The sequence below is a fragment of the Budorcas taxicolor genome, chromosome 23 (assembly GCF_023091745.1).
Source record: "Budorcas taxicolor isolate Tak-1 chromosome 23, Takin1.1, whole genome shotgun sequence".
Lineage (NCBI taxonomy): Eukaryota > Metazoa > Chordata > Mammalia > Artiodactyla > Bovidae > Budorcas > Budorcas taxicolor.
The window spans coordinates 14,291,028-14,314,472 of NC_068932.1; the positions used below are offsets into that span (position 1 = coordinate 14,291,028).

General features: G+C 37.0%; 1 protein-coding gene across 1 annotated transcript in view; it reads left to right on the forward strand.

The window, feature by feature from the left end:
• The window catches only part of EXOC6 (exocyst complex component 6), a 173,408-nt gene that overhangs the window by 62,813 nt on the left and 87,150 nt on the right, over positions 1–23,445 (forward strand). Inside the window, exons 13-17 of the mRNA XM_052661217.1 lie at positions 4,900–4,997; positions 7,505–7,610; positions 12,865–12,974; positions 21,824–21,935; positions 22,463–22,597. Of these exons, the coding sequence (XP_052517177.1) occupies positions 4,900–4,997; positions 7,505–7,610; positions 12,865–12,974; positions 21,824–21,935; positions 22,463–22,597 (561 nt within the window). The remainder of the gene's footprint in view (positions 1–4,899; positions 4,998–7,504; positions 7,611–12,864; positions 12,975–21,823; positions 21,936–22,462; positions 22,598–23,445) is intronic.

The following is a 23,445-nucleotide window of genomic DNA, read 5'->3' on the forward strand; positions in this document are numbered from 1 at the left end:
CTGTAATGTGATCCCTGGGTTAGGAAGATCCCCCTGGAAAAGGGAAGGGCTACCCATTCCAGTATGCTGGCCTGGAGAATTCCATGGACTGTATAAAGAGTTGCATACAACTGAGTGACCTTTACTTTTAGGAAATGCTCAACTATTTGTTTTATCGCAGGAGTCCATCCTAGAATAATAGTTATCTATTTTATTCTTAAACCTAAGGAGAAAATACCACAAGCTCCTTTAGTAAATTATTTTATTGCCTTACATCTTCATTAGTTTGTATAGCTTATATTATAAAACCAGAATAATTTGGGACTTTTTTTCTTTCATAAATTTTGTGACTAATGTACCTGTAATACTGACCTCTCTGCGAGAAAACTTTAGTAAGTTTTATTAAAGACTGCCTTAATATTTGGGGCCTATTTTTAAGTAACTTGGAGTTTTGCTGTCCTTAATGACTCAAAGCATTGGTACTCAAAATATGATCTGGGGACCCCAGGTCAACAAATTGTTTGTTATGGATCCATAATGAAAAGAAATTTCTGTCAGAATGTAGATCAACTACATCACTAAAGTACAAAACTTAGCACAGTTGGTTTTTGTTTTTGATAACAAAGTGAAGTTGCTCAGTCGTGTCCGACTCTTCGCAACCCCGTGGACTATATCCTACCAGGCTCCTCTGTCCATGAAATTTTTCAGGCAAGAGTACTGGAGTGGGTTGCCATTTCCTTCTCCAGGGGATCTTCCCGACACAGGGATTGAACGCGGGTCTCCCGCACTGCAGGCAGACGCTTTACCCTCTGAGCCACCAGGTAAGCCAACATTGATTGATATCAGTAGCAGCATTGATTTATACTCTGGTGTAAACTCTTTATCTCTCTTTTAAAAACCATACAGACTCTTCTTGAATTGGCATTTTGAGTACAACTGTAGATTCAGTTTTAGATTAAGTATTTGGTATGGTTCCAAGGAGCTCTGCAGAGAATCAAAGAGTAGTAGGCAATATTCAGATTACAGAGGCTTTAAAAAAGCAACATTGATGGATGCATAAACCCTTGTAAATATACCTTTCTAATCTTGCTGCATTGAAATAAAGTTGAGGAAAACAAATTAGTTCTTGCTTATTTAGAAATCGTGCAGTATTTTCATTTTGCTGAAAATTGACAAGCTGATTATTAGGTCGATCTTACATTGAATTAAATAAATACTGGCTTTTTAAGTTGTAAAATTTCAGTTACTTACTAATTGAAAAGTTAAGAGAATTAAGGATGATCTTTTCTAATTAATCTTTAATTAAAGCATATTGCATAATATTTCATTTTAAAAGTTGGCACTTTACCACCCCAAGGGAATTTTTATTTCATCACCTAAAACAAAGCTAGCTAAACAATAAAGTGAAAAATCAAAACACAACATAGCATGTTCATAGTTCTGCTTACTGCCTATTAAGCAAATGAAAAGCAAGCATTTATTGATTCATTCATTAACCTTTTTTGAGTACCTGCTATGTGCTAACAGCTAGATAATATATATATATATAAATCAGTATAACAGTAGGGACATAAAGATTCTTGGGTTTAAGAAATTCAGTTTAGTTGTAAACAAATAAGATGTATAATAAGACATACTAATTTAGTAATATATGAAAGAACTTTGGGCTCTTGGAAGATAGAATGATAACTTTGATTCCAAGAGTTGGGAAGGGTTATACAGAAAGTTGAAATGTGAGCTGGATTTTGAAGGAAATGTGAGTTCAGCAAGTAGATATGAAGGAAGAGGCATTCAGTTCAGTTCAGTTCAGTCCAGTCGCTCAGTCGTGTCCGACTCTTTGCCACCCCATGAATCGCAGCACGCCAGGCCTCCCTGTCCATCATCAACTCCCGGAGTTTACTCAGACTCAGGTCCGTCGAGTCCGTGATGCCATCCAGCCATCTCATCCTCTGTCGTCCCCTTCTCCTCCTGCCCCCAATCCCTCCCAGCATCAGAGTCTTTTCCAGTGAGTCAACTCTTCGCATGAGGTGGCCAAAGTACTGGAGTTTCAGCTTTAGCATCAGTCCTTCCAAAGAAATCCCAGGGCTGATCTCCTTTAGAATGGACTGGTTGGATCTCCTTGCAGTCCAAGGGACTCTCAGGAGTCTTCTCCAACACCACAGTTCAAAAGCATCAATTCTTCAGCCCTCAGGCTTCTTCACAGTCCAACTGTCACATGACCACAGGAAAAACCATAGCCTTGACTAGATGGACCTTAGTTAGCAAAGTAATGTCTCTGCTTTTGAATATGCTATCTAGGTTGGTCATAACTTTTCTTCCAAGGAGTAAGCATCTTTTAATTTCATGGCTGCAGTCACCGTCTGCAGTGATTTTGGAGCCCAAAAAAATAAAGTCTGACACTGTTTCCACTGTTTCCCCATCTATTTGCCATGAAGTGATGGGACCGGATGCCATGATCTTCGTTTTCTGAATGTTGAGCTTTAAGCCAACTTTTTCACTCTCTTCTTTCACTTTCATCAAGAGGCTTTTGAGTTCTTCTTCACTTTCTGCCATAAGGGTGGTGTCATCTGTATATCTGAGGTTATTGATATTTCTCCCCGCAATCTTGATTCCAGCTTGTGTTTCTTCCAGTCCAGCATTTCTCATGATGTACTCTGCATAGAAGTTAAATAAGCAGGGTGACAATATACAGCCTTGACATACTCCTTTTCCTGTCTGAAACCAGTCTGTTGTTCCATGTCCAGTTCTAACTGTTGCTTCCTGACCTGAATACAGGTTTCTCAAGAGACAGGTCAGGTGGTCTACTATTCCCATCTCTTTTAAAATTTTCCACAGTTTATTGTGATCCACACAGTCAAAGGCTTTGGCATAGTCAGTAAGGCAGAAATAGATGTTTTTCTGGAACTCTCTTGCTTTTTCCATGATCCAGCGGCATATGACAGGCAGATAGCATGTGTGAGTTATAGGTAACTGACTATACTGTCTCACCATAGTATAGCATGGTGTACTTTGTCCACCTGATGCAAACAGCTGACTCATTGGAAAAGACCCTGATGCTGGGAAGGATTGAAGGCAGAAGGAGAAGAGGACGACAGGGAATGAGATGGTTGGATGACATCACTGATTCAATGGACATGAACTTGAGCAAAGTCTGAGAGATGGTGAAGGTCAGGGAAGCCTGGCGTGCTGCAGTCCATAGGGTCGCGAAGAGTCGGACATGACTTGGCAGCTGAATGACAACAACAAATAGTATGGCTGACTATTTGTCAGCTGACCAGCTTGGTGGTGTTAGAAATTGTAGTGTTTAAATGTAAGCAAAGAAGGGTAGAGAGTGATAATGAAACGGATTAGGTAGTTTTAGCCAGATTGTGGCATGTCTTGTAAGCCTCTTCTAGGGGAATGGTATGATCAGCTTTGCACTTCTAGATGATAATTTTATGAGTTGGCAATAGAGTGAGTTGAGAGAGAAAGATGATTGGAATTTCAGTTTAGAAAGCTTTTACAGTGATCTAGGCAGGGGATGTTAAGGACCTAAAATAAAACAGTGGTACTGGAAAGATTTCTGAGGAAAGAAAGGTAGTAGATGATGGAGAAAAATGGTAGGTTTGAATGAAATTTGTAAAGGAGGTAAAATCAAAAGAACCTGATGAGTGACCAGATGTTTGATTTGGGGGCATTTAGATGACATTTAGTTTTCTTTCCTGATAAACTGGATTGATGAAAGAACTATTAACAGGAATAGGAAGTAGGAAGAACACTTGGTTTAGCAGGAAGGTATGAGTTTAATGTGCTTGTTGGTGGACTGGAGATATCTAATAACTGTTAGAATTAAATATTTAGAGTCTATAGAGGTCTAGCTAGAGATACAGATTGAGAATAGTCAGTGAGTGCAGTGTTTGAAGTCAGTTGACTTGAAATTGCCCTAGAGAGCTAGAAGAAAAAATTGAAGGATGGAGATAGAAGGAAAAAGAATCCAGAAGGATTACTCATAGATAAAAGGAGAACAAAGAGAGAGTGGTATTACAGAATTCAAAGCAGAAGAAACAGAAGTAAGAATGAGAGATCATGGAATTATTTAGGAGGTATTCTGTGATATTATTGACAGCAGTTTCAACAAAGGAATAGGGGTGGGAGTTCGATTGTAGTAGGTTTGGCTAGGGACGGACAGAGGAGGCAGCTGCAGGGCACAGGAAATTGTAGGAGGGCTTTTTTGTTTCCTTTAGTTCTTGTTTTAAAGATGGGAGGCAATTTAGCAAGTTTATTTAGTGAAGAGAAAGGAGGTAGTGGAAGTTAAGAATGCAACAGAGTGAGTAGCTGATCCATGGAGCAGTTCCTGCAGGAGGAGATAGGATCAAGACCAAAGACGAGGAGGTGAGCCCTGAAGGGGAAGAGGGGCAACTCTGATGTGAGCAGAAGTGTTTGGTCCTAATATGGGTTTGATTTCAGTGGATTTGGAGTTGCAAAGGAATAAAATTTTGGACTGTCTATTTGATAACTTTCCCCTGTACTACAAAGTCAGCATTGAATGGAAAGTACCGTGCTTCAGACAGAATGTATTCTCTTTTTTTCTTCTATCTTATTTAAAGACTGCTTCCCAAGATGCAGTTATGTGGATCAGTCATCTTGAACTTTTCCTCCAGTTCTGACTTGTAATACTTTCTAAGGTTAACAATGTAATCCAGACTGAAAAGAGAGAGATGAAATGGAAAAATAATTCCAGCTTCATAAAACTTTCTAGACTCTTTTTTTTAACTGGTGCAACTTAGAATGTCAAAAGGATATCTTTTTTTCATACTGTTGAGATGGCATACAATTTGATATAGTGATCGCTTCAAACAGTTCTCTAGTATTCTAAACTTTTAAAAATGTATATCTTTATTTATTTTACTTGTTTATCTGCTTTGTGTGTGTGTGTTTTAGGGTTATGGTTTTCCAGTGAATCGACTTTTTGACCTTTTATTTGAAATAAGAGATCAATACAATGAAACATTGCTTAAGAAATGGGCTGGAGTTTTCAGGTTAGTCTAAGCCATGGTACCTTAATGTAAGAAAAAAATTGCCAAATGATAAAGTAATTGTGTTTGTATTTAGCAATAAAGTTGCTTATAATTATATTTTTATTGTGATAAAATATGTGTAACTTAAAATTTACCATTTTAACCTTTTATGAATGTATAGTTCAGTGACATTAAGTATGTTCACACTGTTGAAATCATCACTACTGTTCATCTCCAGAACTTTCTTATCTTCCTAAACTGTACCAATTAAACAGTACCTGCCAATCTTTTTCTTCTAGTCTGTCCCCAGAAATCACCATTCTACTTTGTCTTTGAATTTGACTACTCTAGTTACTTCATATAAGTAGTTCATACATTGTTTGGGTTTTGTGTCTGAATTTGTTTGGTTTTTTTTGGTCTGGTTTATTTCACTAAGCATAATGTCTTCAAGGTTTATCCATAGTGTAGTATGCGTCAGAATATCGTTCCTTTTTTAAGGCTAAATAATACTCCATTGTGTGTATCATATTTTATTTATCCATTCTTCTACTTATGGATATTTGGGTTGTTTTCACCTTTTGACAATTATGAATAATGCCACTGTGAACACTGACAAACAGTTATCTGTTTGGGTCCCTGTTTCAGTTCTTTTGGGCATATACCCAGAAGATGAATTGCTGGATTATATGGTAAATAATTTTGAGGAACCTCTATTCTGTTTTCCACAATGGCTGCACCACAGGTACATGACTTATTTCCAGCCTGTCATTAAGATGCCAGAGCCATTTATCAATTAGATATTCATTATCTACTGCCCAAACCATATCCTTCTCTTGTGTTCCTTACCTCTGCAGATGTCTGTGATGAGGTGAGATATATATCATTTGTCCATTTTCCTTGTCTAGAAGCCACAGATTTGTTAAGATTATACTTTCCTTCATAATCCTCATTTAGTTTGTAAGTCCCATATATTCCACTTCTTAAAAACTATTTCTGCCACTCCCTTTCTGCCTCCACAAATACAGCTTTAATTCAAATCCTCATCACTCTTTATTTGGATCATTCAGTCTTTCTACCTGGCCTCTCTCTGTTCATTATTGTCTTTTTCTTTGTTTCCTCCACTATATAAAATTCTTTGTATGATATTCCTCTGCCTAAAATCTCAGATGATATTCCATTGCCTATAGGATAAAATCTGGGTCTCAAGTTTGTCCACCTGCCCAGCCTCATTTTAAACCATGTCCCTTGCATACTTTATACTCCAGTAATACTACATATTTGTGGTTTTATTCAGCTCCCCCGCAGTCGTACTTTTTCATCCTTTACGTTTTTGCATGTTATGGTCCATCCTTTGGAAATGCTATTCTCCCATAATCTCATTAGAAGTGTTTCGTTTTATCTGTAAAACCCCTACAACAGCCCATAGCTTCTCTGTAAAACTTCTCATGAGATATCCCCCACCTGGTCTGTTAAAGTTAGTTGCTTTTTTCCTTTGTCCTATATCTGAAACTTGTACCTCATTTATTGTCTGCATAACATCATTATAAACATAATCTGTTTGCATATCTCTCTCTCCTGTTAGGCTTGAGAACAGAGATCTTGCTTTTATCTTCATGGGGGTAGAGAGTTTTCATTATAGTTAGCCCAGAGACTAGCACATAATAGGTGCTAAAGAAATACTAATCAGACTGAATTATTGATTATAAAGAAGTTGGTTGGACAGCAGGTATATTAGTACAGGCTGAGTTAAGCTACTAACAAAAGTACACAAAATCTCATTGGATAAACATAGACATTTTATTTCTCACTTACACAGAAGTTTATAGTGGGTCTAGTAGTCCATGACTCAGGCTTTTGCCATTTGTGATTCTACTTTCTCGACATGGGGGTCTCTCCTGTCACCATGGGACAGAGGATCACACAGTTAGCTCATAAATGCTTTAGACTTAAAGCAACACATGGAACTTGTGTTCACAGTCCAGTGGCTGAAACTGGGCATATGACTGCCTGTTTGCAAGCAAAGCACACGGATGTTTGGTGAGTAGTAAATGTGTCTGCCTTACTAAGTGTAAAAGCTCCTTTTCTAAGTACAGCGTTATGAGAGACAGACAAATGGAAGACACTGTTTTCATCTTCCAGGAGCTTATGATCTAGTTGGAAGGAGAACACAAAAGACATAGAACTTGAGAGTTGTTCCTGTTAAGAAATATGACTGGGATACTCTTCATCTCATTTTTAGTCGTAGTTAGTTCATTCAGACTATATCATCTTGGGAACTGTTCTAAGGAATTGAAGTACTGAAGGATGTAGAATAAACAGGTAGAAAGAGGATCACACATTAATTTTGAGAGACACTTATTTGATACTGGATTCTAGAATTCTGAGTGATGAGGCACTGTTTTCCTATTTATACCCTTAACTGACAAACAAAATTATTTTGTAATTATTGGGTTTTCTTATTGTCCTATAGCACTCTATTGGTGTATTTTCTAATATTAAATTTTCAATTCTGTCTTCTTTCTTAACAGGGACATTTTTGAAGAAGATAATTATAGCCCCATCCCTATTGTTAGTGAAGAAGAATATAAAGCAATCATAAGTAAATTTCCCTTTCAAGATCCAGACCTTGAAAAGGTACAACTTTGTTCTTCAAGAATTTTCTTCAAAATAAATTAATCAGTAATACATTATATTAACCTGACATTGTGAGAATAGCTTCTTTTGAGGCTTTTGCTGTTATTGTTGTGTTATTTGAGAAAATTAATTATATTTTTGTTAACTTTTAAAGATTATGTTACTACTACTACTGTTATTTTGGTGAGGTTAAGAAGGGACTTTCCTGGGGCTACTAGGAGCAGTTGTCCCAAATGTTAGGTGGATTCCCAGAGCAGGTGTTACTAATGTTGGGTGGGTTCCAAATTAAACATGTTGAGTAGATTATAGGAATAAGAGAATATTGTCGGGAAAGAGAGAATTTCTTTGAAATTTGCATTACTGTGAAAGATCTTAACTTTTACTTTTTTTTTCTAGAAATGTACTCAAAAAAGTTTGTCTTGGTTCAGTAAGAGGTGTATGAAGGTAATAGTCATCTGGATTTTTTTTCTGAAGTAAGAATGGATAGTTTTGGAATCAGGATGTGAACAAAAGATAGGATAGAGAAAGGAAATTTCTTTTGCTGAAATGCTGAAATACTGAAATTTCTTCCAGCATTAGAATATTCTGTAAATACACCTGATTGCCCGTGTGTGTGCTTGCACACAAAAACACACATGCTTGTACCGATTCAGTATCTCTGGGTAGAATCAGATCTTATGAGAAAAGGATATCATATTTCCTGCTAATATCACGTTTTTAGTTCTCTTCATTCTTGATGTTTTCCCTTAATCTTTTTTGTTATTTTTCTAACACTTTATAATTTAGTTCTTTTCTATATTTTTATCCCTTCATAATGAACAAGAGTGAATTCTCAGTGAGTTGTGTGAATTGTGACTGTAAATTTTTATGTAAATATAATAAACTTTTATTAAAATTCTATGCTATATTCATTTATACATAGACAAAGCAAATTATGTGTCAGTTCAGTTCAATTGCTCAGTTGTGTTTGACTCTTTGTGACCCCAGGGACTGCAGCACATCAGGCTTCCCTGTCTTTCACCAGCTCATGGAGCTTGCTCAAACTCATGTCCCTCGAGTCAGTGATGCCATCCAAGCATCTCATCCTCTGTCATCCCCTTCTCCTCCTGCCTGCAGTCTTTCCCAGTATCAGGGTCTTTTCCAGTGAGTCAGTTCTTTGCATCCTGTGGCTGGGGTATTGGAGCTCCAGCTTCAAATTATGTGTTCAGTTTAGTCGCTCAGTTGTGTCCGACTCTTTGCGACCCCATGAAACGGTTAGAACTGGACATGGGACAACAGACTGATTCCAAGTTATGTGTAATAGTCACTAAATATAGGACCAGTTAATTAAATGCATAGCTTTTAGATTATAGCTAATGCTGCCATTGCATATATCTAATTGTATTCTAAATACACACCAAAGACCAGATTGATTATTCTATTTCTGTATTTTTGAAGCCCCAATCAAAGATCCTTGTCAGGAAATATTATAAGAATATCCTCTATCTCATGGCTTGGTTTAGTTTTAGTTATTGGTAATAAATGTGTTCAGGATATAGCATCTGTAAAGAGAGCACTAGGCTTCTCTGGTGGGTCAGTGATAAAGAATCCACCTGCCAATGCAAGAGACACAGGTCTGTTCCCTGGGTTAGGAAGATCCTATGGAGAAGGAAAATGCAATCTACTCCAGGATTCTTGCCTGGGAAATCCAATGGACAGGGGAGCCTGGCGGGCTGCAGCCCGTGGGGCCACAAAAGAGTCGGACATGGCTTAGTGACTAAACAACAGCAAAAATAGCACTGGATTTGATCTGGATTCATGTGCTGGATCTGTCTGTGGCTTACTATGGGCGAGTGACTTACCCTGCTTGGGCATTTGTGCCTTATCTGTCTAATGAGAATTTTGAATTAAATAATCTCTAATATCTCTACTAATTACACTAAACTATGCTAAATGGATTCATAGTTAAAAGGATATTTGGCTTTGCTTGTAGGGTACATCCCACAGTATTTTAGGATTAAATTTGTTAGGAATTGTACTCATTGGTTTGTGTATTATTTGTCATTAAAAGCACTATCACTAAAAGCACTTTCCACATGGAAAATTTAAATGTGATAACTTAGAAATCCCATAACTTATTTTGTAGTAGTCTCTTGGTTGTTTGTGTATATACTTACTTTTTCCTAAGTATAATTTTCAATTAAAATTGTTTTAAAAGATATAAAGTTATCTTTCAAATAACTTGAGTTACTATTTTCAGTGGAAATACCAAGTGAGAAAAGTAAGACTGAACATACATGCAAAAATATGTATTTTTGCAGGTAGCTGTGCTAATTTAACTAGTACCCTTTGGCTAAAATAAGAGCATATTCATTTTATCTTTAATGTCATTAAAATAAATTCTTGTTGAAATGTCTTTGAAATAGTTAATATTGTTCATTATTCTGCAAAGCATAAATTGAAAGTGAGTTATCTCTTCCATGTTTATAAAGTGATTTTAAAGAATGGCAGCTCTTTAGTTGATTTTTTTAGTACTCCTAATTCAGTCCCTACATTTAGAAAGGGTGAACCTACTGGTTTTAGAGAGAGACTGCTCTCTGAAAATGTCTTTACTACCAACTTTTCGTAAGCTACTTTCTGCTGGAGGTACCTAAAAATACATATGTTCATTCATAGATTTATCATTTACCTACTATTTAATGGACACTGTGCCATGTGCTAGTTTTTCCATCTCTACTGTCAAGGAACTTGTAGCCAAGAAAGGAATAGATAAAATAAATGGGAAATTACAAGTCACAGAAGTTGACCATGCTAAGGATAGGAGAAGTAGAATGGAAAAAAAGAGCTGTAATTCTGTAGTATAAAGTATCAGTGGCAAGGTTAATAAAGTGCAAGAGATAAAGATCAAAAAATGAAGTAGAAACAGCTATAAATAGGCTATAAATAGATCTTATATACAGTGTTAGGAAGTTTAGCTTTTACTCTGACAGCTAGATTAAGTCACCACCAGTTTTCAAGTAGTAAATACTTTATCAGATTTGTGTTTTAGAAAGATCTCTGTGGCTAATGTGTGGAGAATGGATAGGAGAAGAGTAAGGTGGGGAGACTAGCTTGGGGATTGTTGTGGTAATTTTGGCAAGAGAAATTGGTGACCTGAGTGGGAGTTATAGCTGTGGAATTTGATTTGAGATATTTAGGAGATAAGAATGAGAGGAGTTGATTATAATTGGCTTATTTGGGATGATGAAGATAGAGGGGCAAGTATGCCAGCCAGGGTTCTGCACTGGATGGTGGAAGCATTCACTAATATAGGAAATACAAGAGTAGCAGATTTAGAAAGAAGGGATGATCATTTCACTTTGGGATCTGTTGAGAATGTCTCAAATGTTACAGCTAAATGGACGTGTTCAGTGGTATCTTAATACACACATTTGGCCTTCAGGAGAAAGATTGTGCTGAGATTGTGGATTTGGGAGACATTGGCTCTCACATGATGAGTAAGTGAGATTATCCAAAGACAGTACGTATGGTAAGAAAAGAAGGTATAGGATAGAACCATACCTAGGGGAGGAGATATAGAGAAGGTAGAGAAATAAAAGGAAAACCAGTATAGGTCACAGATACCAAAGAAGGAAAGGTCATTTAAGAAGCAGGAGGCCCATTGTGTCAGACTCTTCAGATAAGTCAGGTAACACGAAAAGTTCATTCAGTTCAGTTCAGTTCACTTGCTCAGTCATGTTCAACTCTTTGGGACCCCATGGACTGCAGCACGCCAGGCCTTGCTGTCCATCACCAACTCCCAGAGCTTGCTCAAACTCAAGTCCATCAAGCCGGTGATGCCATCCAACCATCTCATCCTGCGTCATCCCCTTCTCCTCCTGCTTTTAATCTTTTCCAGCATCAGGGGCTTTTCCAAGGCCAAAGTATTAGGAGTTTCAGCTTCAGCATCAGTCCTTCCAGTGAATATTCAGGACTGATTTTCTTTAGGATGGCCTGGTTGGATCTCCTTACAGTCCAAGGGACTCTGAAGCGTCTTCTCCAACACCGCAGTTCAAAAGCATCGATTCTTCAGCACTCAGCCTTCTTTATAGTTCAAATCTGTACATGACCACTGGAAAACCATAGCTTTGACTAGATGGACCTTTGTTGGCAAAGTAATGTCTCTGCCTTTTAATATGCTGTCTAGGTTGATCATAGCTTTCCCTCCAAGGAGCAAGCGTCTTTTAATTTCATGGATACAGTCGCCACCTGCAGTGATTTTGGAGCCCCCCAAAATAAAGTCTCTCACTGTTTCCATTGTTTCCCCATCTATTTGCCGTGAAGCAATGGGACCAGATGCCATGATCTTAGTTTTCTGAATGTTGAGTTTTAACTTTTTCACTCTCCTCTTTCACTTTGATCAAGAGGCTTGTTCTTCTTCACCTTCTGCCATAAGAGTGGTGTCATGTGCATATCTGAGGTTATTGATATATCTCTTGGCAGTCTTGATTCCAGCTTGTGCTCCCTCCAGCCCGGCATTTCACATGGATTTAACATTTACGAGGTCATTGGTGACCTTGGTGAAAGTACTTTCAATGATGTAAACTAAGTTGCAATGCATGTGAAGATAAAAGTACAGGTTAGATTTCATGAAGTGTAAATAGAGGGCTCTTGGTAAAAATCCTCAAGAGTTTTACCTTTTAGAGCTGAGAATTTGCTAGTGGATGTTGGCTGGTAAAGCATTTTAACCAAGAAGCACACTGTAAACCATTAGCTGCATTCTGGTGTGTGATGGTATACAGGTCAGAAAGCTGCTGTAAGGTATTCTAAAGAGTTATGGAATGAAATGGGTACCTTCTTGAATTGACATCAATTCAAGCAAATGAAGGGAGTCTTAGAATTATTTGATGACACTAAGCCAGGAACCTGGCCCATAACTTTCACAACAAACTTGACTCTTGTATTATGGCTGCAAAGAAACAGGCGTTTATGTATCTTCCCTAGGATACTTACCATCAGAACACATAGAGGTATTGTTATCTGCTTTATGTGCTTGTTAGAAGTCTGATAATATGATTTAAGAAACAGATAAACTGCCATTTTTTTTCTTCAGAAATATTTTGGTTCTCCTTAAAATCTCAAAAATAACATTGAAATATAACAGTAGACTTTAAAATGCAGGTATTAACTATTAATTCAGATGTGAAGTAAATTTAATTTTTACATTTTTGAGGTGTTTAGGATATCTTTTTCTAAAATTTCAGAGATAATATCAACTTCTTTTTTCTTTCAACAGCAACCTTTCCCAAAGAAATTGCCCATGTCTCAGTCAGTGCCTCATATTTATATTCAAGTTAAAGAATTTATTTATGCCAGCCTTAAATTTTCAGAGTCACTACACCGGAGGTAAGTTTACTAATGAGAAATGTATCTTTTTCAAAGCTATCTTTGTGAAACATTATTTGGTTTATAGGCCGTGACTCTTTATTGGACTAGTACGTTGTTGGAAGGCTTATATATTTTAGTAGATGGAAAGTTTTAGTTGTTCAGTTGTGTCTGACCTTTTGTGACCCCATGGACTGTAGCCTGCCAGGCTCCTCTGTCCATGGAATTCTCCAGACAAGAATGCTGGAATGGGTTGCCATTCCCTTCTCCAGGGGATGTTCCCAACCCAGGGATTGAACCCAGGTCTCCCACATTGCATGCAGATTCTTAATCATCTAAGCCACGAGGCAAGCCCATTTTAGTGACATTTAGGGCTAGGTTGATATAAATTTGATGTTACATATTTTTTGACATTTCATTATGTAAATCTTCAAATATATATAAAAGTAGAGGTAATAGGAAAAGAAAATCCTGTATTTTCAGCATTTTGATTTAACCATAATAAATGTTTTTTCCATAATAAGCTGTTTTATTTGCTGAATTATTTTAAATCAAACTCTAGAAATAATGGCATTTTATCCCTCACTACTTAAATGTTTTTAAAAACAATAAGGACATTTCACTGTTTAACACACTTAACAAAATTAACACTATTACATAGTATCTGTTCTCTAGCCCATATCAGTGTTTTCTAAATTGTCCCCCAAATGTCTGTTTATAGCTGGTATGTTTGAATCAGGGACTAAATAAAGTTCTCACCTTATGTTTGTTGTTAAATCTGTTTTACCAGTATCTCTTCCATTTTTTCTCTAGTTGTTTAGATCTTATTTATTTTAGTGTCTCTGTTGCTCAGGTTCAGTTCAGTTCAGTTCAGTTGCTCAGTCGTGTCCGACTCTTTGCGACCCCATGAATTGCAGCACGCCAGGCCTCCCTGTCCATCACCAACTCCCGGAGTTCACTCAGACTCACATCCATTGAGTCAGTGATGCCATCCAGCCATCTCGTCCTCTGTTGTCCTCTTCTCCTCCTGCCCCCAATCCCTCCCAGCATCAGAGTCTTTTCCAGTGAGTCAACTCTTCGCATGAGGTGGCCAAAGTACTGGAGCTTCAGCTTTAGCATCATTCCTTCCAAAGAAATCCCAGGGCTGATCTCCTTCAGAATGGACTGGTTGGATCTCCTTGCAGTCCAAGGGACTCTCAAGAGTCTTCTCCAACACCATAGTTCAAAAGCATCAATTCTTCGGCCCTCAGGCTTCTTCACAGTCCAACTCTCACATCCATACCTGACCACAGGAAAAACCATAGCCTTGACTAGACGGACCTTAGTCGGCAAAGTAATGTCTCTGCTTTTGAATATGCTATCTAGGTTGGTCATTACTTCTCTTCCAAGGAGTAAGTGTCTTTTAACTTCATGGCTGCAGTCACCATCTGCAGTGAATATTCCTTTATTTCAGTGACTTGTCGAAAAGCTAATATTCTTAATAGTTTTTACTTGAGTAGGCTTAAAGTGAAGATTCAAAAAAAATCAGTGAGAATTAATAAAGAATTCTGTGAAAGTGTTACTCAGTCGTGTCCAAATCTTTGTGACCCCATGTACTGTAGCCCACCAGGCTCCTCTGTCCATGGGGTTCTCCAGGCAAGAATACTGGAGTGGGTTGCCATTCCCTTCTCCAGAGGATCTTCCTGACCCAGAAATCGAACCTGTTCTTCCTGCATTGTAGGCAGATTCTTTACCATGTGAGCCGCTATATCTACCTAAAGAATGCAATAGCAAATTGGTATTATGCTCAGTAATGGAGAGCAACAAGCATCTATTGGTTCCTATAGCCAAATTAATTATATAGGAAAGAGAATACCATTTAACTGGGGTGATGAAGGCAATACCCAACATTTATAGATATGGGAAATGTGATATCCTTGTTTTGCACATAACAGAGACTCAAACAGGCTATACCATTCATCCAGAATGACCCAGCTAGTATGAGATCTGTCATAAAGGAGCAGTTCTTCTGACTCCCATATCAGTGAAAATATCTGGCTACCTAGATGGACCTTGCATTATAGTCATATAATATATTTGTAATTGGGAATGCTCTGGAGGAGAGAGTGGTGATGCTAGCTTTCATGTCTTCCTTTTTGAAATCCATTTTTCCAAATTCATATACTTAATAGCAGTAATCATTTTCAGTATGGACCGCTTCTGAATTTTAAGTCATAAAAAGGCATGAAGGCAGTTCAAATAAATAGGTATTTTTCAGGCCAAAACAGTGAGGCCAATGACAGTTGTTTTTTTCTTGTTGTATGTGTATCCCTTATGGTAAGCTACCACTATTTTGGATGTAAACAATGTGTAAATAAAAAGTAAATGAAATGTGTGTTCTGCCAGGGTAAAAGAGTTACCTGATTTTAGGTCTTTTACTGCTTTTTTGTGTGTGCATAGGGATTCTTTAAAAGATTTCTTAATTTTTGTTCTGAGAGAATATGAGTTGGAGAGCAAAGGAAAGGAAAGGAATACAAATACCTAATACATAGCATCCTGTAGTGTGTGTTTCTCACAAGCCAATGACTCTCAAAGTGTGGTCCCCAGACCAGCAGCCTTAGCATCACATGGGAAAATGCTGGAAATGCAACCTTGGACCTACTGACGGAGAAGGCAATGGCACGCCACTCCAGTACTCTTGCCTGGAAAATCCCATGGATGGAGGAGCCTGGTGGGCTGCAGTCCATGGGGTTGCTAAGAGTCAGACACGACTGAGCGACTTCACTTTCACTTTTCACTTTCATGCATTGGAGAAGGAAATGGCAACCCACTCTAGTGTTCTTGGCTGGAGAATCCCAGGGACGGGGGAGCCTGGTGGGCTGCCGTCCATGGGGTTGCACAGAGTTGGACACGACTGAAGCGACGCAGCAGCAGCAGCAGCAGACCTACTGAATTAGAAACTGAGGATGGGACCCTTGGCTTTACTCAAGTTCTCTGGATGATTCTGATGCACTCTAAGAACCACTGCCTCATCATACTCTACTAGCCTCTTATACTGTAGTTTCTAAAGATATGTTTTAAAGACATTAGCTTATAACCGCAATCATAAAACTAACTAGAAGTAACGTATTCTCTGAACTGTACAACATAACACACTGTTATCATTCAGCATTGGAAAAACAGTGGATACAAATGAGTATTTAGTGAAACAGAATGACAAACTTTTACAATGGTAGTTTTCAATAGTGGAGCTCTAATGGTCTGAGAGCTGCCAAAATTTATACCTATTTTTTTTTCCTTTTTTTTTTTTTCCCATTTAAAAGTTCTAACCTAGAACAGAGGCAGTATAATGTAGTAGTTAAGAACATAAGCTTCAGACTTACTCCTTATTTGAGTCTTGATGCTGACACTCACACTGTAGTAGGACCTTGGGCAATCAAATTGTAGTTTCCTCATTTATAAAATGAGAGAAATAACTCATAGGTTATTTTAAGAATTAAATGTAGTGATGTATGTGTATAGAGCACTCAGTGTAGCTTGGCACATGGTAGGCACATAAGGCATAAAACAGGGTGGATTACTACAGTATTAGAGGTGGGACTAGAGCTGGGAGTGTTTACATTTTAAATACAGGCTTTGGGGGACTGTTGAAGTATTTTAAACTAAAAAATGACATGACTGGAGGAATATTTTAGAAAGATTACTCTGGCCTCAATGTGGATGGTCGGTCAGAGGGGATGAAGAAATAGTCATGTTGAATTGGTAAAGGCAGTGGCTCAAGATAGATGAAGAAAGACTTGAAGTAGTCAGAATCGGTAGTGATGAAAAGGAACAAACATATAACACGTGTTTAGGAATATTATTTACAACAGTCAGGACATGGAAGCAACCTAAATGTCCATCCACAGAGAAATGGATAAAGAAGATGTGGTGCATATATATAATTAAGTGTTACTCAGCCATAAAAGGAAGAAAGTGGCATCTGCAGCAACATGGATGGACTTAGAAATTGTCATGCAGAGTGAAGTGAGTCAGAAAAAGAAAGACAAATACCATACAATGCTGCTTATATATGGAATCTAGAAAAATAATTCAGATAAGCTTACTTGCAAAGCCGAAATAGAGGCACAGATTACAAAACAAAGTTATGGTTACCACAGGCAGAAGTGAGGGGTGGGATGAATTGGGAGATTGGGATTGACATATATACCTGCGTGTATGCTCAGTCACTCAGTCGTGTCTGACTCTTGCTACCTACCACATGGACCGTAGCCTGCCAGGCTCCTCTGTCCATGGGACTATCCCAGCAAGAATGCTGGAGTGGGTTGCCATTTCCTTTTCCAGGGGATCTTCCCAACCCAGGGGTCGAACCCACATCTCCTGCAGCTCCTGCATTGGCAGGCAGATTGTTTACCACTGAACCATCTGACTTATATACACTCTATATAAAATATCTAAAAAGAGCACTGGGTTTCCCTGGTAGCTCAGTGGTAAAGAATCTGCCTGCCAGCGCAGGAGCCGAAGGAGATGCAGGTTCGATCCCTGGGTCAGGAAGATCCCCTGGAAAAGGAAATGGCGGCCCACTCCAGTATTCTTGCCTGGGAAATTCCATGAACAGAGAAGCCTGGTAGGCTATGGTCCATGAGGTCACAAAGAGGTGGACACAACTTAGCGACTGAAACAATGCAGTGTTACATTCTCAGGTTTTTTTTGTGCTGTCTTTTGAACTTGAAAACCTAAATTATAATAACTAAATCACCTATTAGCTTTACTGTCTGTCATGTGAATTTGTTCCAAAATGAAGACTATAGAAAACTTGCATTTCAACCCCCAGTTTACTATTTGGGGATAGAAAGAACTTCATATAACAAAATGCTAACATAGAGAATATAAACAGAATTAAATGTTTGCATTCACTATTTTAATTCAAAACACAAAGTGTATTACAAAACATATATTTTGATTGCTCAGATCAAACAATTCTTTCATATCTAGTGATTTCCTTGTTTTTGTCATATCATTTGATGATGTCTTTTTTCCCCCATATCACTTTGTAGTAGAGATCAGAATGTCAATGAGAAATGTTTCATGATATAAAAGATAGTTATCTATGCAAATTTCTCTCGTCAGTATCACAAGTCACACATTTTATGAGTCAGTGTAAGTTAACAAGCTTTTTTAGAAATATATAATCAGTTTGGTAGTGATTCTGATACCATGGGGCTTCCCTTGTGGCTCAGCTGTTAAAGAATCCGCCTGCAACGCGGGAGACCTGGATTCAGTCCCCGGGTTGGGAAGATCTCCTGGAGAAGGGAAAGGCTACCCATTCCAGTCTTCTGGCCTGGAGAATTCCATGGACTATATAGTCCATGGGGTCACAAAGAGTCAGACACGACTGAGTGACTTTTCACTTTCATTTTCACTGATACCATAAAAACAGATCATGATTCCAGATTGACTTTAGATGGACTGTTAGCATTATTTTATATTCATTAACTGAATGCCATCGGCTGCATTATTTGAATCAGAGGTTATTTTTATTGCACTCCTGAGTTTGCACCAATTTATAACTGTCTTTGATTCACCTGAATTGTTTCATATGAATAATTTTCCATGTATAAAGTGAATTTTTATCAATTTAATATCATGATTTTAGATATTCTTTGGGTTTTATTAATATTCTTTGTTTTTTTTGTTATTTTAATCATGCTCTTGGTAGATGGTGCTTTTGTGGTATTTATGATAAATCTGTGCATATCAGATTTGTCTTTATCTTAAATGCATATATGAAATTGTCCATATAAGAATTATCTAGTAAAACTCATTCACTATAATTAATAGAAAGGCATTGCACACACACATACACACACACTCAAAAAAGTGTTTAGGAGCCCTAAAATTAGAGTATTTATGAATAATTAGATGAAGAAGCTAAGGGACAAAAAAGAATTTGACTTACACTTGGATGGACTTAACTTTGTTTATATAGACTCAAATTGATTCTGGTTATAGTTACCTTTGAAAATAACGATGCATACATTCATTTTTTACTTTGGGGTAAGGTATGCAAGTGAAAAGGAGAAAAAAGAAGTATCTCAACAGTCATCCTACAACTTGGCTCAAATGTTATATTGTAGAATTATTCTTGAAGCTGCAATCCTGAATCTATAAACTGGTCCCCCTCATTTTTCCTTTAGATATAGCTTACTTTAACACTGGGTATCATGTATAATATGTATATCCTGACAAGTATTTTTTATTATCTAACTGTTGATTCCTGAAATACAGGACTGATACTTAGTTAAGATATTGTTAATTGGTAGGAAGTATAGAAATTTAGCATCTTAGAATTAACTTTTATTTTGTTTCTTTACAGAGGAGAGGCAGTGGATTTCTATTATTATTTGATTTTTTTTTACAGCATATGTAATACCAAAGATAAAAGCCATTAGTCACAATATTATGTGTAATTTTCCCAAAAGCTTCCCTACTTCCCCTCAGTTCTGATTTTTTTTATGTATGAACTCCTAGCATTCTAAAAGGTAAATGTTGTATATTAATGCTACAGCAGGAAAGATTGTCTAGTTTTTCCTTCTCTTCTTGATAAAAATATTGTCATTTTGTTACTTCAGTATTCAATTCTCATTAACTCTGAAAACTGTGTTATTTATCTTGCAAGGCATTTATGCTTACGTTTTTATTTTATTTTTTTATGCTTGCGTTTTTAAAAAATTAGATTTACGAAGTACATTGTCTGTTTTCGTTTTGTTAATGAAGTAATAACTACCTCAGAATACAGAAACAGCATAGTTAATATGAAAGCATATAAATTTATTCTTGATGATCAGCTTTTTGACATGTATTTTTATTTAAAAAGTTTATATCTGTGACCTAAAATTGAGCTACTGGAATTGCTTTTTTTTTTTTTTAATTTGTCAGTAAAAGAGTTACGGAAAATAACTTTGTGTGTTTAAAACTCTTTTATTTGTTTAAACATATTTTGCAGTTAAATTTTTAGAACAAGAAGATGCTTTAGAGCTCTTATAGAAAAAATGTTTGGGTTTCTTTTTATATGTGAATAAAAGCAGGGCCAGTGAATGAAATGACTTCATGAAGAAACTCCAAAGTCTCCGTTATTTGGTTGCAGAGGAAACATCTATCTCTAATATGACCTTTAAGAAATTTTCAGCTTTCATAAAAGGTTAAGCTATAACATAACTTAGGAGATTTATTGTATATTAAGATTTAATTACTGTGAAATGCTATTTAAAAATTAGGAAGAGTACAAGTTATAATCTCAAAAGACAAAGAGTTAAGGGAAAAAATTGCTCAGTTAGGATAAAAGCCTTGTTGGGGAAATCCTGGTGATTGTTGGGTAAATCTTAACTAGTACCAATAGGACATAGGTGCTGATAGGTTTTCTTTCTCTGCTTTTACTTATGGAAGAAAAAGACATATTGATTCAGGATTCAAGGAAGTTCAGGGGAATTAAAAGACATTATCTGTCATGGATAACTTTTCATCTGAAAAGGATGCTATACAAGGTGTCTTTAAGCATAGTTTTGAGTGTGTCAGAAAAGAAACCAGAGGAGTTGGCAACCACCTCCTTTATCAGCGTGAGTACGTTGCTTGTTCTAGGGACACTATTGATAGATTAGTTTTCTGTTAGTTTGCTGCTGTGTAACCCTGAAACCCTACTGAAATTATATACATTGCCTGGGCAGTCTTGACTTCAGATGCAAAGAATCAGAGAGACATAGTCTCCCCAGGTCTGCCAGGATTAGGGTTGGTAGAAATGGAAGAATACCTACATTAAAATGGAGAACATTAGGATAGTAGAGAAAGTTACCTGTGAGCTATCAAATCATGCTCTATTTGCATATTTAAAATAAATATTAATATAAACTAGTAAATATTTGTGCTTCATAGATTTGTAAGAGTAATATTTTAATAAAAAGTAAAAGGGTGCTAAAACTAAAATGTTAGACTGTATTTGAGGCAGTGAGTCTCAATTGGGGCAGTTTTTTCCCCCAAGGTATAGTTGACACCATCTAGAGACATTTTACGACTAGGGGAAAGAATGCTACTTGCATCAGGCGGATGGAGGCCAGGGATGCTGCTACACATCTTTCAATGGTACAGGACAGCCCTACAACAAAGAACTGTCTAGCCTGTATGTATGTCAGTAGTGCTAAGACTGTGAAAACTTGATCTAGGACACAGCTTAATTGTTTCGGTTATGAGGCTGTATACCAAAAAAATACATCATTATTTACTTAAAGGCCTAGTGGTTAGAAGAAAATAGTCTTTTTAGTCCGCTTTTTAGCAATATTTAGGATGCTAAGAAACATAAGGTTAGTGCCTCCCTCTCCCAAATTAAAACTAGTATAAGGCAGCTAATTTCTTAGAATCTTTAAAAAAAAAAAAAACCTCAGTGGAAATGGATAGCTTAGTTATATTAAAATTGAATCTAGCAATTAATTATATGCAGAGAGTTCACATCAATTTGTATTTCAAAAATAATTTTAACTATAGTGTATATAAAGTATCTTTATATACACGTATATAAAGTATCATTGGCTGTCACACAGTGGAGTCATAATTTAAGAATAGTTTTATTTCCTTACACTAAGTACCCTATGGTTTTACTGTAACAGTTAATTGAATACAGTTAAATTTTTCTATAAATGAACATTTTCATTTATGGCAAGTATCCTTTTTATGAAACTAAGTTGAATTGAAATATGTGAGTTAATAAATATGAATGATTGTAATTTATATAACAATATTAAAAAATTGGAGCAAGTTTCTTTAGTAAATTGCATTAAATTATTTAGGAAACTAACTGTAACCCTTGTGGAAAGCTTAATGATATCAACCTTTGTTTTTAGCTCAACAGAAATAGATGATATGCTTAGAAAATCTACAAATCTGCTGCTGACCAGAACTTTGAGTAGCTGTTTACTGAATCTTATTAAAAAACCTCATATAGGTTTGACAGAGGTAGGTTAAAAAGATATTTATAGCTAAATGTTTCATTGTACAAAACAATTATTATAAATTTATTGCTGAACATCATTCTATAAAACTAACTTTTCATTTTAAATTTATTGATAGAAGTGGATTTGTTTTAAAACAGAAGTCTCATTGTAAATTCAAGTGTTATGAGGGAAAAGGGTTTACATGGAGAATGGTGGATAGTTGAAGATGTTAGAAGGTATATGGAGATTTATGTTTGTCAGACTTTACATGAAGTGAAAATACTCTTTTTTAACTTTGTGAACATATAAAATTTGAAAAAGTATCTTGAAAAGTTATTTTAAATTAATTGATAGACTTTTTTTAAATGATAGCATTCGTAAGCAGTACTTGTAGCAGGCTTTTGATATCAGATAATCAATTATATCCCATACTGCTGTAATTATGCAGAAATTGTGCAGTAGCTGAAAGTAATAATCCTGTTTTTAAAAATGTAATGACTTTATATACATGTAACCTGCATTTTACTGGAGATATTTTCTATTTTCTAGCTAGTGCAAATCATCATAAATACCACACACCTAGAACAAGCCTGCAAATACCTTGAGGACTTTATAACTAACATTACAAATATTTCTCAAGAAACTGTCCATACCACAAGACTTTATGGGCTTTCTACTTTTAAGGTATGTAAAAATCTGACCAAAAGTTTTTATTTCAATCACTGTAAGCAGACTTTTTAGAGACAGCAATGCCACCCCACTCCAGTACTCTTGCCTGGGAAATCCCATGGATGGAGGAGCCTGGTGGGCTGCAGTCCATGGGGTCGCTAGGAGTCAGACATGACTGAGCGACTTCACTTTCACTTTTCACTTTCATGCATTGGAGAAGGAAATGGCAACCCACTCCAGTGTTCTTGCCTGGAGAATCCCAGGGACGGGGGAGCCTGGTGGGCTGCTGTCTGTTGGGTCACACAGAGTCGGACGTGACTGAAGTGACTTAGCAGCAGCAGCAGCAGCAGTTGCTTGGTCGTATCTGACTCTTTGTGATCCCATGGACCATAGCCAGCCAGGCTCCTCTCTAAAAGACTCTGATGCTGGGAGGGATTGGGGGCAGGAGGAGAAGGGGACGACAGAGGATGGGATGGTTGGATGGCATCACTGACTTGATGGACATGAGTCTGAGGGAACTCTGGGAGTTGGTGATAGATAGGGAGGCCTGGCATGGTGCGATTCATGAGGTCGCAGAGTCGGACACGACTGAGCGACTGAACTGAAATGAACATTAACAGTAATCAGACTTTGAAAGTGTTAAGTCAAGAGAAGACCCTTAGTTTTCTAAAATTAGCAGCCTGAGTCCCAAATCTGCTCCTCTGATGATCCTTAAGCACGTGTAGTCATCCTGATCCATAAGACACAAATGCAGATGATATCTGAGTGGACAAATTAATAAAATTATTTATTACAACTGAGATAGAAGCTGGACAAAACAGGCATTCATTTATTCAGTTTTGAACTGTGGTGTTTGATAAGAC